Genomic DNA, 18,695 nt, shown 5'->3' with positions numbered 1-18,695 from the left:
GGGGTCGGGACGCCCGGAGCAGGCCGAGGCTGGGGGCTTGGAGCAGCAGCTCCCTGCCCCGGCCCGGGCTGCCTGCAGTGCCCGAAATCCCAGCCCTGTCGGCCGGGATGGGATGGGGGGGAGCGGGGAAGGCTCTTTGCTGCCCGGGGAAGGGGGAGACCGCGGTGCTGGCGGAGCGAGAAAGCCCTCGCTCTTTTTTTGGTCCCTTTCCAAGCATTTTTTAACAGAGGAAGGATGTAATAACATGCCACGGGCAATAAATCATAGGCTGGCTACTCCCCCTGCTCCCCTCCCCCGGCCCCTCTATAGAGGCAGGGGAGGAGGGGACTCGCTCAGAGCGCGGCCGCCGCCGGGACGAGCAGCACAGCGCCCAGCATGGAGCTCCGCGCCCTCGCCCTGCTCGCCTTCGCCCTGGCCCTCGTCTCCCTCTCGGAGGGTAAGTGGGATGCCGCCGGGACCCATCCTGCCCGCCGGAAAGCCCCGGCAGGAGGACGAGGGGATGCGGGGGTTGCTGGAGCTGGGAGCCTCCGACAGCGCTCGCTCCGCAGGGAGGCGTTTGGGCTGCAAAATGTGCGCCTTGATTTCCACTAAAGAGAGGAAAAAAAGTTGCAAGAAATGAGAACCAGGCGGCCGGTCCCGTGCCTCTTCTGTCCCCGTTCCCTCGATCGGGGCAGCGCTGAGCCGCAGCGGGCGCTCGGCGGGCATCCCCCGCTCGCTCCCGCAGCCCCGCGGGGAGGTTTCGGGGGGCTCCGAGAACGGGGAGCAAAAAGGGGACCCCGAACTGCCCCGGGGCAATACGGGCTGCCCGCCGACGAGCGCCACGGGGCGCTGCCACCGCGGCCGCCTGTCCCCGCAGGGTCCCCGGACCAGGGGTCGGGGAGCCGCGGGACCCCTGTCCGCAGCCTCCGGGGGTCTCTCGGCGCCGGGAGCCCCGGTCCCCCGCTGGCACAGGTGTGCCACGTTTGTCCCCCCCCTCGGAAGCGCCCCGGCTCGGCACCTAGCGTCCCCAGCAGCCGCCGCTCCCGTCGCGTTGGTCCGTTCTGGGGACCGAAACTTGGGTGTTCCCCCCCCCCCGGGGCGGGGAAGGGTCCCCTCCCGGTGCCCCTTTGTTTAGCCGGAGCGAGTTAATTGCTCCCGATGATCCCAATAGCTCGGTGCCGAAGGCGGAGGCAGGCCGTGTGGCCGGGGCGAACCGCTGCGGTGTCTTCATGGCAGGGCGAGCGTGGGGGGCCCGGCTGCTCGGGCGAGGAACGGCTTAGAGCTGTCGGAGAAAAACTGGTGTAAGGAGACTGACACCACAGGATTGCGGTGCTAACAGCTTTTTGCCTGTTTCTTTGCACGTCAAGTAGTGCTCTCAACCCTGATCCAGATGAGGGTTGTGGGGCTGTCTTGTTCTGGAGGGCAGGTGAGCTCCAAGTTCTTCTCGGCCGTCCTGGTAAAGCTGGTTTTACCTATCACGGTCTTGTTCCCTAGGGAACTGGAGCTGTTCTGGTCTTAAAAAGTTGCCAGCCCTCTCCTGATACTGCCAAATGTAGCTTTGGATGAACAGGAGTAAAATGATGCTTGCATTGTTTCAAATGGTTCGTCAGTTCGTGCCCAGCCTGCTTGCCTGGTCAGAGCTTCCCTCGCTTGCTCTGACCGGCCAGCTTTGATAGGCGTCCACCCTACGGGGGAGATTTCAGTGAGCACATTGGGTTAGAGAGAATTTGTCAGCAGAGGTGGGTGTTCAGAGCCAGCAAAACTCAGCTCTGGGTCAGAAAAGAGTCAAACTATTAAAAACGTAAGTCCTGCTAGTCAAGAGCAAAAATGTTGCTTTCTTTTTCTTTTTGTCTAAGGATGTGCGGCTGCAGGAGTGACAGAGAGGTGTCTGAATAGCATCTAGCTCTTCTGTCACCCATTTCAACCGAATGTGCTAGACAGATAAAGTTCTCAAAAGCTTTATGCACAGTCAGTTTCATGAAAGCTAAGTTGGTGTTTTCATGTAACGGTACAATTAACAGACCATAGGAGAGAGTAGCCTCAGCTTGTGCTCAGTGTTTATTAGACATCGGGGAACCCACAGAGCATCCACTCCTGCAGTGCAAGCCCATGGAGTTACTGGCTTAATCAGCTTTACTGCGTGTGGAACAATTTGTTTCAAATTCTGAAATGTGATAAAGAAAGATATGCTTGTCAGCCACGGGGCAGGACCAGCAGTGTCCCGTCTGCTTCTTGCTGTAGGGGTTCCCGTGTCGGGGAGCGCTGTGTGCGCTGGGTTTCCCTGGCAGGAGGCTTGCTGGGAGCAGAGTGAGCCACAGCCACGCTCTGAGAGCTGGAGCGCTGGCAGGGCAGGGGCAGGGGATGTTGGTTCCCTGGGAATGGTGCTGAGAGCTGCCCCAGTGCCTGTGCTGCTGTCCCTGCCACTCTGTGTCTCTAGCTGGTCAGCGAGCAAGGAGCACAGAAATGCCAAAGGGATTCTTGTGCTGGCATGGGAGTTGTCACTGCGCCTTGCATTGGGGTGACAGAACACCGAATGCTGGGCATGCCCTCTTCCTCGCGGTGCTGGATGCCCTTTTTCTGGGCAGGAAACAACTTCGGGATTTAGAAACATGTTGGTCATGGTTAAGCTTTCTCTCCCGATTTCAAGTGAGTGGGATGGGATCGAAAGTCCCTCTCCCAGTCTCAGAGAAGACGGGATTGCATTCTCAAGTCACAGATCTGAACACTGTGTAGGGTAAAGCTTAAACTCACTTTGTCAGTACGAGCCTGCAGAGGTGCTTCCTCTGCAGATGTGTGGAGAGTTGCTATATGACTGCCTGCGGTTTCAGCCTCCCTTTCCTATATAAATGCACTGATGTGTAGCTATGAGGCACAGATATGCAGTGAGAAATCCCAGTGCCCTTCTCCCTCCCTTCCTTACTAGCACTAGTCCGTATAGCGCATCTGGAGGCTCACCCCGCAGCCCTCCTGCTCCCTTCGCATGACAGACGGGAGCTCCTTCTCCCATTTATTCACTCATAAATGATATAATTATTTGGACTGATGGGTTGCCATGAAGCTAGTGGAAAATGACCTCCAATTTTGTTAACTTCTAGTCCTGATTCAGGTGTGAATCTGGAAGAACTCCACTGATGAATTTCTCTGTTTGCCTGTCTGCCAGTGGGATCAGACTCTGGCTCATCTCGTTAGAAGTGCTCAGAAAAAAAAAAGGATTTTCCTTCCCAAGGACAGGGTAACATCACCAGGCTGTCCGTGGTTATGTGCGCTAGGGACAGGTGTTGGTAAATATGCAATATGTGCAGATCAGCTGCACTTTGAAAAGCTGTGTCATTTCTCACCTTCCTACAAGAGAGCTTAGGGATTCCAGGCCTTTCCCTGCTCTTTAGCTCTTCGTCTGCCTTTAAGGGAGCAGGGCTTAGATGCTGCGAGTGCTCCCGTGTGGCTACATACACAGGGTGGCAGATTGCTGTGTGGGATCTAAAGTCTGTCAGATACAGATCTGACCATCGACACCGTGAGCCAGACCTTGTGGCTTAGGACCTTCTCTATGAATTCAGTTCTTCCTGGAGTCTGAAAACTGCTCCAGTGAGATACCATTTAAAATCTTAGGCAGGTCCTTCTAGACTCCCAGGCAAAGGTGCTGTGTTTGTGTTGTATTGTGCATGGGGCTTCGAAGCTTCGACACAGAGCAAGGACTTCATTTACGTGCGCTTGGTTGCCAGTAATTAAGTCCTTCCATGGAGAAATCATCTAGCAGGGCTGCATCGGATGCTGTGGTGAAAGCCAGGCAGCTTTCCTCAGTTCTGCATGCATATATATTGCTGACTTTTAACCCAGGGGATAAATTTAATTCTGCCCCTCGTGACGCTGGTGATGAGACTCTCCTCCAGCCCGGTGGTCCCTGATGAGTGCCTGGGGAACACACTGCCTGATAGCTGTCTTCTCGAGTTGCCATTACTTTGCCATGGGCTGGAGGAAGTTCAAAAGACCCCAAATCTCTCCTGCAAAACCACTGTGATTTCACATCTCCCGCTCACACCTCCTTGTGCGAGCATCTCTGAAAGTAAGGGTTGGCTGCAGTGGGGAAAGGTCAGCCACCGGGCCCTGGGAAAGGCCGAAAGACTCGGGGCTTTTCTGTAGCCAGTAAGTCCCCCCTGAAAGCCTGCACCTGAGCCGAGCCGTTTTGATCTGATCTCTTTGGAATTCATCGCTTTCTTCTGGCTACCTTCTAATTTGGCCTCGGGTCAAAATCATTTGGCAAGAACAACACTGAGGACAAGTGCCCCCTCTTTTGGCCTTTATCTTGTCTAATTACCAGGAGCATCCCCGCACAATGGAGGGGCTCCTTATTCTAATCTCTTCTTCTTTTCTTATCTCCATTTTCTCTCCCTCTTCTTTTGTCTTCCAAAATCCCACGCACCGGGATTAAAAGGCTGGGTAGTGGGGTGAAAGAATTGAGCTGTGAGCTGTGGACAAATGCTCTTCCAAAGATACAGCTTTTCTATTGCTTTTTTTTTTTTTTTTTTTTTTTTTTTTCTTTCCACCTGCATATTTGGGAGGCAAGAGAGGACTTTGTCGTGCCTGGTCTGTGTATCTGCTGCTGACCCGGAGCAGGAGGCAGTAACATGTCCTTTCTCTCCCTGTGTCCCACAGAGAAACCCGTCAGCCTGACTTACCGATGTCCCTGTCGATTCTACGAGAGCAACGTGGCAAGAGCCAACATTAAGCACCTCAAAATCCTCTCCACCCCCAACTGCTCACTTCAGATTGTGTAAGTCTCTCATTCTTTCCAGTTGGGTGCAAATCTCGGGGGTCAAAAGGGAGAATCACAGGGCTGGTTTCTGCTCCATTTGCTGGTCAGCCCTTCCCCTTGCTGCAGTTAGGTCTGTGTCTCATGCCGTGATTCCCAGCTCACCTCTCTACCCCGTACCCTGCTTTACCCACCACCCACCCCCAGAGCCCAGCTCTGGATGTTTCCAGTGGTGTTCCACCTCCGAGCTCCCTGTGATCCCATGTTTCTCCCGCAGGTACGTGAGCAGGAACATCAGGCAGGCAGTCCCTTATACATAGAGCTTCATGCCTTAAGAAAAAAAAAACTTTACAGTGGTCTGAGTCTGGTCACACTTAGCGGGCAGTGTCTGACTCCAGTAAATCACAGATCACAGCAGCAGAGAAAAGGTGCATAACCAATGGAAAATCACCTCTCCCTTTTTGCTAAAAAGAAACACCGATTTTCAGGAAAAATGGGGTTGATGATTTTTTATTTTTTTTTTCTGTGTGTGATTTTAAGGGGGTCTTTTGGGTTCATTTTTTCATGGGTGACTCCCTCCTTCAAATCAGCATTCATCTTTTCATTGCAAGGAAGCATTACTACCATCAACTTGTATTGACCTCTCTAAGGGTGTCTCAGTGACTGCACTGGGTTTATCAGTGACTACACTGCAGTGCTCCCAGCACTGGTTCTGTGTGGATCCACATTGAGCTCTTCCAGTTGTAACTTAAATGCTGTAAAAATCCGTTCTTTGTCATCCAAAACATTTCTGCATTAAGAAAACTGATGTGGTTTCATGATATTTCTCAGGAATATACAGATGTATTTAAGGGTGTGCATCAATTTGTGAACAGTTTTTTATTCATATGATTTATTTTTTTTAAACCACTCTGTGTAGATCATCTACATTTTCACATGTGTGGTTCTGCCTTAGGACTTGGTGGAGGACAGTGAGAAAAAATGTAAAACCCAGCTGAGAAATAATTTCCTTTCAGAAAAATGGCAAAACCAGCTGTGACTAACTCTGATCTCTACCTATAAACAATTTTGGAGGCAAGCATCCAAAAGGCAAATAGTGTATGGATTTGTGTTCTGGGACTGTCAGTCGGTGTCATAAGGGTCCCAATGCTAAGGCTTTATAGAAGATCTGGAATTTTCTGGAGTAGATTCAAGAAAACAGCAGGCACTTAATATTGGATACAGTATATAGTTTTTCTCTTAATTAACATGGGATCATAGTCATTAGAGAATGGTTGAGAGCACGAAATAGAGAAACACAGCACATGTTCTTGCCCCGTTCCTGATCCAAGTGTGTCTGTTTGGAACAGGATCCAGTAGCATACAAAACACATGAACCTACAGGTCACCATCTTTCTGTTACTTAAAAATGTAAGGTACTTAAACCAAAAACTTCCCTCCAAATGCTCCTGAAAGTTTGAGCCTTGCTAAAAGAGGAGTTGAAATGGAATCAAAACTAATTTATCATTTTGATGCTTGAAATGGTTTCTCAGCTCAACCACGCTCTGAATTCATTACATACATGTTGCACAGTGAAAGTGTGAGTGACTTAAAAGCTGTTTGCAAGAGTAGAGAATGTCACTGAATTCATACAGATTTTTAAGGAAAGAGCTCAGGCTTTTTCAATCAAGTACATTTCCCTTTATATTTGAGGGGAATTATACCTGAACAAAAAGCCTAAGAGCAGGCCTTTGTCTTCAGTTCCACCGGGAGTAATCTCCCCAAATCCAGAACTCTCCTTTGTGGATGTCTGCTTCTACGGAGCCCACCCCAATTTCCCTGCTTTTCAACACAAGGAAATAGGCATTTTTAGCATGCATTTAATTGCATCCTAAAGAATACACCAAAACCCATTCAGACGAAGGCTCCTTACACATGCCTAGGTCTCTGCCACGGACATGCAAGGATCAGAGGCTGCCAAACTCGGAAATAAATGTCCAGAAACTCAGTTTCTTAATCCTTGACGAGGGGAGTTCCATCTCCTGTGGCAGGAGGGTGGTGACGTGTGCTTTTGGTTCTGTACTCCATACGGCCAGCTTAGTACTTCCCCAGCACTGCTAACATCAGCAAATCCATTCTCACTGTTGGTATCACTTCACTGGAAATTCTCCAGCTTGGCACTACTGTAAGGGAAATATGAATTAGGCCCATTCATCACTTTATTGGCACGGGGTTTGCAGGACTGGATCTTCAATGTGTTTATGTTACAACTGTGTTGTTGCATAACTTCAGACCAAGGAGCCTTTTTGACCTCTTCTTACTCCACATTTTTATATTCTGCAGACTTTGCTTTATGAAGTTGGGAACATTTTGGCCTCCATCCAACAAAATGCTTAAGCAAGAACTGAACTTACTCCTATGGGCACTTCCATGGAATTGCTGTTCTTGGCACTTTTACGTGGCAAGGCTGTTTAAGGGGAGGCTTTCAAGCAGCTGGGGCAGAGGCAGGGCCCTCTGGGGAAAGCGAGGGATCACTGCGCTCTTCAGAGGCCCTGAGGGCCCTGGAGGGTCAGACCTCCTGGTATGGGTGACAAGCTGTTTGTACTGCTACTGTATGAAAAATGCAGGTAACCCAAACCCCAGGTCATCACAGGGAATTTGCTTCAGACACTTGTCCCCTTTTCTGCGACTTCTTAGCAGATTTAAATTTGCTTAGGTGTGGCATGGAAGGAGCAGCTCAAACATGCAGGAGAAGCCCCTCAAGAAATTTCTCCTTTTTTTTTTTTCCAGTGCTGACTGAATATACGAGGGAAAATTTGCCTCTGGCACTATGGTGGAACACAATCATCTTCCTGCTAGCTCAGTATAGAGTAAAACAAAAAGTGAAGGAGTGACCAGACACTTTCAGGACATTCAGGAGATATGGTTTGGTGTCCATCTTCAAAACATGCAAACATTCAGTTTGTGGTTGAATCTGAAAGATGTTCTTAATTAACTCCTTGCAGAAATGACCTATATTTACCACACTATTCTTTTCAAATGAAATTTAGCTGTTCCCAGCACTGAACATGTAGCAGCCCAGATAGGAACTGGAAAACCTAGATTCAAGTTCTGCATCTCTTCCCCCCAGCGTGCATGCCAGCACAGGAATCAGTACTTGGGGGGACAAACCCTACCAGTACTCCAAGCTGTGTTTATATTAGGTGCCTCGAGGGTGGCAAGGATATCCCAGCCTCTTCACGAGTCATCTGAGAGCAGCACTGACACACAGGGAAGTCGGACACAGCTCTACTATGTGTGATAGGGTTGCAAACCTGTGTGCAGAATAAGGTGTGCGGGGGGGTGTGGGCTGAGGGGTGCCACACATGAGACTCACCCTGACTTTTCTCCTTTGGCAGTGCAAGGCTCAAGAGCAACAGCAAGCAAGTGTGCATTGATCCCAAGCTAAAGTGGATCCAGGAATATCTGGAGAAAGCTTTAAACAAGTAAGGCAAGAGACAAATGGACTTAACAGCTAACACATCCTGAGTTATTCAAGGGTAGAACATTAAGGGCTGGCTTTAACCATGTGGACAAAGTACTCGTGGAATCAGATATTGTTTTGAAGATGGGTTCGGAGTTGACCTAGTCTGTATTAAAACAACAGCTTCTAGTATATCTTAAATGTTAAACTAAGAGTTTTGCCAGGATTTGAGGCAAAATCCATCCTAAAGATTCTGTGCTGAGGTCCCCAACTCATCCTTTTTTAAAAAGAGCCGTTCTCCCAAGGAAAATACTTCCTCTTCCCCAAGCAAAACTACAATTACTTCAGAATCTATATTGTTCCAATTTCTTTGGAGCCCCTTCTCCATGTTACACTGGGGGTCTGCTTGCACAGGCGGATGAGGCTGAGCACGTCTTTGCAATTAAAATTGTTTCTCTGCTGGCCAGTGTGGAGTGCTAATAATCTCGGCCAAGGCAAGATGTGCTGCCATGAGTAAGGCTCTCCCACAAAGCCAGCCATGCTTGGCGAATTCATACTCTTTTCCTCCAACTTTATTCCCCTTGCGAGTGGCTGGTCATGGCTATCCTGAGGAGGACCCAGCCTATCAGTCAAATTTTACGGTGAGCAAGAGCAGCACAGAGAGCATTTCTGTGCTGAGTTGCAGGGGAGGGCTCCAGCTTTGCTGGAGTGGAAGATGAGAAGAAGCAATGGGCCCTGGGCCCCGGGCTGCGGTTGGTCCTGCAGCGGCGGTTTGGCCAGCAAGCCCACCTGTGCACTCAGAGTCCCTCCCACCACTGCCACCACATTGCCATCCCTCAGTTACCTGCTGTAACCGTGCTGAACCTTGTCCCCGCTGCCTCTGTTAGGGTAAAGGCAGGGCTGGAATCAAGTCGTTCACAGACGCAATGCGTTCTTGGAGAAAGGTGGGGAAGGGTATGGCCCCAGAGCAGATGTGAGGCCATACAGGTAGCTGAACGCCCTCCACTGTCTGCTATGAAAACACATCCTCCAAGCGAGGGATAAAGGAAGAAAAAGTCTTTGTTCCCCTGTGGTTTTACAATAACCAAGGGGAAAAATGGTACCAGAGGCAGCGACATTCTTCTACCTGGCCCTTCTGGGGTCAAGAGTGAGGAGGAGGAGGGAGGGAAGCCAGCTACCAAACTGACTGTGATTCCAGCCCTGCCAGCTCTCCCCATCTCATCTGATGCTCAGTGCCTTCTTTGCTGCCAGCACTTGGCCCTCTCATCCTTTGGGCAAATTCTCTGCAGAGGTAATCCATGTTAATGCTGGCAGGATGGTTTTGGATTTGGGCACAGATGAATCTAAGAGCAGGATGTGGCCTATGCCGACTATTCCAGGGGCTTGGGCTACTTTTTTCCCCATCCTTGGAAAATCCTCAAGTCCCTGCCTAAGTTTCTGTTTGCTGTCAGCCCCAGTGAAGCCCTTGGTGCTGTTCATAAGACTTGAAACTTAGGAGGCACTTAAGAAATTTGCAGGGTTGGCTAAATGTGACTATAAGCTCTCATCCTGCCTGCCAGCCTTAGGGGAACAACTCAGCTGGAGCACCTTCTGCTCTCACTTCCACTGGTGAAGGTCTGAGGCCAGCTCTACTGAAACCAGTGAGCCTGCACCTGATCTCCAACCAGTTTCTGGTTTTTGGTTAACCTAACTTTCATCCAGAAGCGACTCTGCTATTTCTGTGGATTTCATCCTGATTTACATTGATTAACAGAAAAGAATTTGGTCCCAGTTCTATTAAATAAGATGACAGCATACATCTCCATCACCTAATCCCAGTAATCATGGCATTATTTTCATTTTCCAACTATTAATGCTAGCATCAGTGGCATTTTCATACTCCATAGACAGTCAGGGCTCTGTCTGTAGCATTTTCACGAGGCATGTTTTTGATATATTTTAGTGCACAGCTTTGACTTCTTCAACAAAATGTATTTGGAATATATTTATAGCGCATCAAGCAATTCATATATTTGAATTGGAGCCATATGAATGTTGGTAGTTTAAAACATCGATATCCTTCTAAACTACTAACAGCTTGTAAAATAAATCTATATAGATCTATAAATGTTAATGTAGCTATCAGTTTCAATCAGCCATATATTATATTTTTTCACTTGTACTGAAATTGTATGAAATGTGACATTACCCTATATGCACTAGCAATAAAATGGCTAATTGTTTCATGTTATGAAAACCCAATTGTACATGGGAATTTATTTTTCTGGAATAAAATCAATACGTTTTGTAGAAAGGGCTCTTGTAATTGCTTAAGTAAAATCCAAACTGTCAAGACATCTTAATCAATACCAGTGCTTCCATTTGAGAGTATCTTCTGTGTTATAATTTGCAGCTAAAGGCAATCAAGAGGTCATAGAGCATAGTAGTCTAATACAGGTGATTGTGAAAGTAGAGATGGTTTTTAGTAGGGAATTATTTTGCTCATTAATCCTGCTTAGCCTTTATTATTGCTTTATATTCATCACATCTCCATGTAATCTACATACTTATGAGACATCAGTAAAATACATTCAGGCTGTCAGGAGTCCAAACTCCTTAACTGGCTTTAAAAATCATTGTGCAACTGCTGTGGCCAACATCATTCAACACTCATCCATTTTATAGACAAGGGGCAAATCAGTCCTTTCTTGAATCAGCTAGCAAATCCTTTACCACTTCTAGGCAATCCCAGTCCTCATTTACAGTCACACCTTGACTGCCTTTCCCTTGTCCCGTCATGCAAGTATTTGCAAAATCAGGCCCTTGTAGAGTTAACAGAGCCCAAAATAAGCAGAGATCAGAGAATGATCCTGGCTTGTCCATTGTCACGTTGACATAGTCCCAGCTCAAAACTTCCCCTCAGCCCAAGATGTTGAAGTCCATTAAGCTCAGTTGTTACTTCCAGCACAGACAAGACAGTTGATGGATCTGGAGAAAATAACAAAGTCAAATAAGAAAAGCTTTTCCTCCAAGCCCTTTGGGAGAAAGGAAAGGAAATTCCTGACTTCCAGGGGCTGGTTATAATGAGAGCTAAGCCCTGTTGCTGCCTTCCTCCATAGCACTTGCAAACCCAGGTGTGGCAGCTCTTCCTCGTTTCTAATCTCATTACTAAATAAGGGCTGCAGTGCAAGACACCAAAACAACAGCATCCTGGTACTCCACCAAGCATGTGCTGGGTGGCTGCCCTGCACAGTGGGGTACAATGTAGGCAAACGCTTTCACAGCTTCATTTTAAGGCACCAAATGCCCATAAATCCCATAGAAAAACAACCGGCTCTTATGGGAATCGGTGGGAATGGTGGGTGGGAAGCCAGAAATCCAGCCCCCTCCAATCTCGTTGTACCTCATTGGGTGCCACGTGGATAGAGAGGCTCCTGGCTAACAAGTTCTGGCAGGCATCTGGGGAAGTGTCAGTGTTTTGGGGAAAAACTTCTGGCCCCAGGACTTGCAAATGGCCTGTCACCAGGGCACTTTCATTTGCCTAGTGTTCCTCTGAGGCATAGAGCATGTGAAGGGGGATGTTATCTTCATTTTCACCCTGCCAGCAAGATGTGAAGGGGACATAGAATAAATGTGAATAAGGCCTTTGTATATGGATAATTTACGGCAGTCTCTTTGTATTTTTCTTTTAATTTAGACCACGTCATCGCACTCATAAAAAAAAGCAACAGAAGAAACGGGGCCCACTCTGCCCTTCCCGTGCAACACCACTAAAGTCTCCAGGGAGAAAGAATGGTAGGAGGCATTAGTTTCTGAGCTGGGATACCCCAGGTTCACATCCCTGCTCTTCCACAGACCATGCTATATGATGCTGGGCAAATACATTAGTCTGTCCAGGCCTCCATTTTTCCCCATGTTTGTTGAAGATAACAACTCTACCCTCCCCGCAACGGGATATTATATAGATAAAGCTCTTAGAGCAGGGGAAAAGTTCAGCCACAGTGGAGGTGGGGGTGAATGGGACAGAATTTTTGAACCCTGGTGTAAAGCTGTAGTGTGGCTGTGTTGATGTCAGTTTTGTTACACCAAGGGGGAGTTTGTCCAAGTTATTTTGTTCTCAAAGTGGCCATGCTTTAATGGCACTGCATATTTCGGTTTTCTAAGGGACACAAGGAATGCAACAAAATATCTGGCTGTTTCTCACTAGGTTGCAATCATATGTAGAATAGAACTTGTTGATTCCTGTCTGATCTGTATACCTGATTTTCTCCTCAGGGAGACCAGGGCAAGGAGGGGACTGGGAATAAACATTTGGGATAATGCATTTTACCCATATCGAACTTCCCAGAGGGATCTGTGCAATTTCCCCATGCTTTCTAATGTCAGCAGTCTCTGGGCAAGAGCTGCCTCATTCTTGCAGTCTCCTTTGTAGAGATGCTGCCTAAAGCCTGGCCATCCCATTTTACAGATGGGAGAACTGATACCCAAAGAGGCCAAAAGAGCCCTGAAGCAAAGCCAAAGTCAAAAGTAGGGTAAAGGTTGGGATGCCCTCTGTCTTTTAAGCTGTTCTTATTCCTCCACTACCAAAGTGACAGAGTTAAACTATAAATAACAGCTGTGAATTTGGCACTAGTGTTTTTCAATGACAAATGCAGCATTGGGCAGTGACAGCATGAAATGTTGCATCAGTGATGGGTTAACACCTCTCCTATGGGAGATTTGAGACAAATCTCAGAGATTGGTGTTACCTACACCAACCCTCTGGATGTCCCAAGTTGTTTTGTCCCGTCAGGATGGTGTGTCCTGCCTTTCTGCACCAAAAGAGTTAGGGTTACCAGTATGGGATACTGGAAAGGATATCTTCAAAAGGAAAATCTTACTTATGGTTTAGTCGCCCTCTTTATGCCCGGATGAATTTTCTGTGGCTACCTTCACCAAGAGTAGCCACAACGAGCGCTGGCTGTGGTCACACAGTCTTACTTGCCCAGCAGGCATTGAAAGGGATCTTTGTGCGGATCCTGTAGGCTAGGCAAGACATGGTGGGGCATCAAGGTTTTTGAATATCTGGTGTTTACCCTCTGACACTTGTAGCTCAGCCTTAGTAATTACCATCTAGATGGTAAAAAGTCGATCAGCTGGAGCAGGAATAGGGGTCACTTTGGACAAAAGCTGGAGGCCACCAGCACAGCCTGGCTCCTTGTTCTGAGTGAACCCCATCCACATCCACGCCCACAAAACACTTGCACTGTGCTGTGATCCCTAGCCCGCCACTCTTCCTGGGTACCATGCTCACACTGGTCTGAGGCCTCCGCTCTCCACCCTCCCCATCAGGGGAGCTGAACAAGAGCAGAGCGTGGGCTGTCTTCTGTGTTCCTCCATCCATATGGACACCTGGCACCCTTGCAGACCCCTGTGGAGCACAAGGGATGCAGTCCAGGTTCTCCAGCAGAGCTGTGGGGTGGGGAAGGAGAGGAGGCACTCCCAGTGCCACTCGCTCTGTTACTGGGGCCTCTCACGGATGATTAATCCCTCCTTTTCCTGCTGTTTTTTTTTTTTTTGTTTGTTTGTTTGTGTTTGTTTGGTTTTTTTTTGCTAAGTCTCTTTGCCCACCGATAATTCTCTGCTCTGGCTTTCAAGTCCAGAATAAGCTTCCTAGCCAGCCTTCCTCCTATATTAGCTCTGAACACCTTACTAACTGTGACGAGCACAACCTGCCCAAAATAACTCCCATGGCTGGGTTTGCCCTTCTGGGCCCCAGCAGCTCCTTGTGGAGAACTTTCCCCAAACTGTTTGGTGCATACTGGTTGGAGGGACTGCAAAAGAAATGCCTTTGGGTTAGTCCAGATGCAAATTTGCTGTTTGACTAGGCCTGATATCAAAGCTTTTGCAACTGAAATAGACCTTAATAGTGTTTCACTCTGTTCTTCATCAACAGGAGGTTCAAGATGTAAGAGGCAAGCATTGTAAGCCGTCTACAGGATTTCTTACTGTAGGACCCAGAGAACAGATAACCAGTATTAGGGAATGAATACATTTCACTGTTATCATGCAGCACAAAAGCAACGCTTCATGCATTTCCAAAGGTGTTTTTATTTTTTTTTTCACAAATTGGCTTGCTTTCACAGTGCTATCTTTATATAGTAAGATGTATTTGATTTCGAGAAAAATATGTTTTTATACAGTTGGTTGATTACCTAGCACTGAGGGCAAATATGAATTTAAACTAACCCTATGTTATTATATAATATTTTATTTCCTTTGCTATGTAGAGGTCCTGCTTTATTTAACTTTCTTTTGGTTCATGCAAGTCTCCTGGAGATTTAAACCTAGAAGGACATGAACTGTACAGTGCAATGTTGTTGTGTAAGTAGTGGAAGAGTTCCTTTCCCCCAAAAGTCATTGAGGCCAAGAACATAGGAAGGCTAAAAAGCATCAGATAGCAATGAAAGTGGACAGCACTATTACTCGTGGTGGTTATAGGTATTTTGGCTGAGGGATTGAATTCAGGGCTGCAGGGCTAAGCCATTCTCTGAAGACTGGAGACCTCGGTGGCAACTATGAGCAGCTGGGGCAATGCACATCTGGTGCTGCACAGTGCTAGTACTCGGTTTGTAGTAGCTGAGTGTGTTAGGAGCCACAACACTGATCTGATGTCACTTGGCATTTCCTATGTTCCTGTGTTTCCGATGACAAATTTTAGCACAAAAAGGAATGGGTTATTAAAGATCTAACAGCTAGATCATATTGCAAATTGCTGGAGGAGTCAAAGATGCTGCCATGCACCAGGTGTCTGTTCCCACCCGTCCACAGAAGATGATTTCAGATCGGCTGGCCTTGTGCTGAAGTAGATGGAGGAGCATTCGTGTGACCCTTCACCAGCAGCCTCAGATACTGAACAGTCACACCTGCCTGAGGGCAGTAACATTTTTGATTGCTCTGTGTAGATCTCAAAAAGGTTGTCTGCCATGTCTTTGGAGAAAAGAGATAACTGGGGCAAGAGAGGAAAGACACTGAGTGTCTGCCCAGTTTGGGTGCTTCTTGGGTGTGGAGATGAAGGCTAACACTCACTGTTCACCGGTGGTCATGGTTCTGCTTGCTGGTGAATGGCACAGCCTCTGGGATTTTCTTTGCAAAGTACACCTGGGGACAAGTACCACTTCTTGCACCAGTTCCCTCTCTCAGCCAGAAATGTCTTTCTCCTGATTCCCACCTGTGTGAGGAAGTACCTTTGCAATATAGTATATGGCAAAACACACCTAAAGTACTATGATAACCACGTTGTGCTGCACACAGAGATCTGGGGGGAAGCACATCTGTGCAGCACAATACTTGTGTTTGTATGTGTCTGTGTCTGTATTGTAAACGAAAAATGTTGTAACGTTGTGTGTTTTTTTGGAGGGTTGCTTCAAACAGGATCTTCCCTCTTACCTGCAGCCTGTGTCAGGAACACTGAAAGGGGTGTTTCATTAGGCGCTCCTTTCTGTGGCAGGCATCTTTAATGCCAAAAAGGCACTTTGGATAGCCGGGGACTACCTTATTTCCATGTGGATTCAGGTAAAAATCTTGTAAGTACTTTCCTCTCTGCAAAAGGGTGCTATTAGAGAGAGTGCTTCAGCTGGGACCACATCACCTCATTTACTTTGAAGTAGAAACCAGCTGCTGTGCCTAAAATGTGTGTGTGTGACTTTGACATTCCTCCTATTGATACCATCACCAAGCTGGTGCTTTAAATGTTTTGGTCTCCATTTTGGAAGGTCTGGCACCGCTGTACTTGGTGAGAATCAGGCTGTTGATTTCTATGTGAGTAGGGTCAGAACCTCTGTTGTCAAGGTAAAGGCAGGAAGAAGTTCTGTGAGAAAACTAGAGTTTCTTGTATCCTCCCTGGACTGTGTATCCTAGGGTCCACCTGCTGTTCCTACACACACATCTGCAACAGTTAGTGTTTTGCCAGGGGGAGAACAGGAGTGACTTTGGGGAAAGTGGGCAAATCTTGGTTCTGACAGACACGAAGCGCGTCCTTCTCACCCAGGAAGGTGCATCCTTCACGTGTTCACATCCTTTGCTTCTAAGGGGCACACCAGCTGCCCAGTGACTGGCTGTGGCTGTACAGCCTTGCCAGTGCCCTGCTGCAGTCCCAGTTAACAGGGAACGAGGTCAGTGCCAGCAGGGAAAGGCCCCTGGGCACAGGCCAAGCCCACACCGCAGCCTGAGCAAACAAAATCCTAGGGGCAAACCTGTGGGCATTGCAGGGGCAGGCTGTGTTAAAGGAAGGGCATTTGCTCTTGAGTGGGGAGGAAGGGACCCCCTGCGATGCTAGGGAACATTTACAGTCAGGTGATGGTTTTCTGGGTGCTTGTGGGCTGTCTGTCCTCAGGCATTTCTTGAGACTCTGTGAGCTGGGCTGATGACAATTCATTGCTCATGTAGCTAAGACCACTCAGGGCATGGGGCTGTTCCCGGGGCCAGCACCGTGTCCCTTCCCTCGGCTGGAGCACAGATCCACAGGGGTGAGTTCAGGCAGGGTGAACGCAGGAATGGCACAGACCTGGCCAGGAATAACTGAAGACTTACATGAGAACCCGATAGAACCTTTTTCTTGCTTTAATCCAAACTCCAACCCTGAGCGGGAAGCTTTGCCTTTTGCTTGGCATTATTTTCAAGAGAACTGTTGTGTCAGGAATAGCAGCCGTGCCCTGCACACAAGGGACATCGATCACTCGGCTGCATCAAGCTTCCTCACTGCCCTATGCATCACACCCTATTATTCCTCCTGTGCACACCACAGTCCTAGCAGGCCGAGAAGCTGCACTAACAGAGGCCCCCTCAGGGAGAGCACTAGGTTTTCCTTTCTGCCTCTAACTGTTGACCAAAGACCGAATCAGGGAAAGGAAGCATGGGGAGATGGGAGTGATGCAGGGACCACACGTGAAGAGAAGGAGGGAAAAGAGATAACACTGAACTGGTGCTGAAAAAGCAGCTTCCATAAATGTGAAACTGTCGTGTCACGTGTGGTATATTTCCAAGTGCAGCTGTCAAATCCTAAGGTTGTTTTATGTCTGTTTGTTTGTTTAAAGAAGAGTAGTTGGTATTTATTGCCGTGCCATTTTTTTTGTAATTATTTATACTAGCTTTACACTTGTATGTATGAATATTTTATCTGAATTCTGCCTGAGGAAGGATGAAGGATCACTTCTTGATGCGTTTTTAACTAATGTGGTGTTTGAGCAAATGTTCATTGGTCTTTTGTAATGAAGGCTATATTCCAAGTAAAATATACACATTTTGTTGAAAATGCAGTTCCTACAGAAGTTTTTTGTTGATATTTTCCCTTTGTCAGAAGCAGAGGGTCCTTCTTTTCTCTGACAATTTGTTTTGAGTGATGTGATTTATAGTAATCAGGGGTGTCTGAGAACTTATTACCTAAAAATCTATTTTATTTTTTTAACCAACTTCCCACTGACACAAGTCTTGCCTGCAAACATGAAACTGGTGGCCAGAGAGAAGAAAATATTTATCGTGATGAAAGGGCTGCATGAACCTCCCATCTTCCACTCCTTAACAGCTCAGTGTTGTCAGAATGTGGTGAATACTGTACTTTATATTTTTATTAAGTAAAAAACAAATTCCCAAAAAATGTGAAAAGGTTTTTGTATTTGTGCTCCTGTAAGGCAGCTTTTATGAAGGAGTTTTATTATGCTTTTGAAATTACTCCTTTCACAGAATATTTTGAAAATAAACACTTTTATATTGTTGTAATTTCTCCAGTAAATGTGTATGCACTTAACATTTTCTTAATAAAAATGTCTATCTAAATGAGACAATTACTTGCTTTTCATGGTTTGTTGTCACACACAAACAGCTAAACACTTCCCATCAGAAAGCCATTTGGATGTAGCACAAGCATCCAGTTTCAAGGACATTTCCAAGCAGCCCTTTGGACTTAGACCCTTCAGGAAACCTAAGGCAAAGTGCCCAGTGGATTGCAGGGAGCAGCAGCCTACCAGACTGAAGGTACCAGTGCTATCTTCAGAAGGAAAGGCTTAAACACTTCCTTCCTAGACAGAAGCCTAAACTTTTTTCTTTTTTTTTTTAACAACTTTTCTCCCACATTAAGTTGACTAGAGTGAGAAATGGCTCATCATTTTTGCTCCAGCATCCCAGTCTCCACAGCGAAAAGAGGTCATCATCAGCCAGCTCCATGCTGGGGAAGGGATGATGGTTTTTCTGAAGACCCTGAGGAATATCAAAAGAGCAGATGTTGTGAACAACACCCTCCTGGGGACTGGTTTTCCCAGGGCACAACAGGGCACAACAGGGTCAAGGCAGGCATGCAGCAGGCTATGCAGCACATAGCATGCTCCCTCTGCAGCTGCCCTGCTCCAACATACCAGTCCTCAGCTCATCCGCTGCAACAGCACAGGTGAATCCCATCCCCATGTACAGCTCTGGGTAGAGCAGAGGCTGGAGATAATTATCTCACGGCAGTGAAACAGGGCTTGAGTCTTACTGACCTTATTCAATAAATATTACTTGGCCAAACTGACA

The 18,695-nt window shown here is 47.4% G+C and overlaps 1 protein-coding gene across 2 annotated transcripts; it reads left to right on the top strand.

The window, feature by feature from the left end:
* The first annotated feature begins 279 nt into the window (after positions 1-279).
* CXCL12 (C-X-C motif chemokine ligand 12) lies at positions 280-17,963 on the top strand. 2 transcript variants are annotated; one of them, XM_040563327.1, is made up of 5 exons: positions 280-436; positions 4,633-4,750; positions 8,107-8,193; positions 11,848-11,945; positions 14,086-17,963. In XM_040563327.1, exons 1-5 carry the CDS (start codon positions 376-378, stop codon positions 14,115-14,117), a joined length of 396 nt encoding a protein of 131 aa, XP_040419261.1. In that variant the 5' UTR covers positions 280-375; the 3' UTR covers positions 14,118-17,963. The 2 variants fall into 2 exon arrangements, with proteins under 2 accessions (XP_040419261.1, XP_040419263.1); XM_040563329.1 differs by lacking the exon at positions 11,848-11,945.
* Positions 17,964-18,695: the final 732 nt, after the last annotated feature.

The sequence above is a fragment of the Cygnus olor genome, chromosome 7 (genome assembly GCF_009769625.2).
Source record: "Cygnus olor isolate bCygOlo1 chromosome 7, bCygOlo1.pri.v2, whole genome shotgun sequence".
In the NCBI taxonomy this organism is placed as follows: domain Eukaryota; kingdom Metazoa; phylum Chordata; class Aves; order Anseriformes; family Anatidae; genus Cygnus; species Cygnus olor.
Note: the sequence above shows the minus strand (reverse complement) of the source record. Positions and strands in the feature narration are given on the sequence as shown.

Excerpts from the sequence above, each read along its gene's own strand:
- CXCL12 (XM_040563327.1), top strand. The coding sequence starts at position 376 with ATGGAGCTCCGCGCCCTCGCCCTGCTCGCCTTCGCCCTGGCCCTCGTC. Across the intron at positions 437-4,632 it reads CCTCGTCTCCCTCTCGGAGG|AGAAACCCGTCAGCCTGACT; the intron begins GTAAGTGGGATG and ends TGTGTCCCACAG. Across the intron at positions 11,946-14,085 it reads GTCTCCAGGGAGAAAGAATG|GAGGTTCAAGATGTAAGAGG; the intron begins GTAGGAGGCATT and ends CTTCATCAACAG.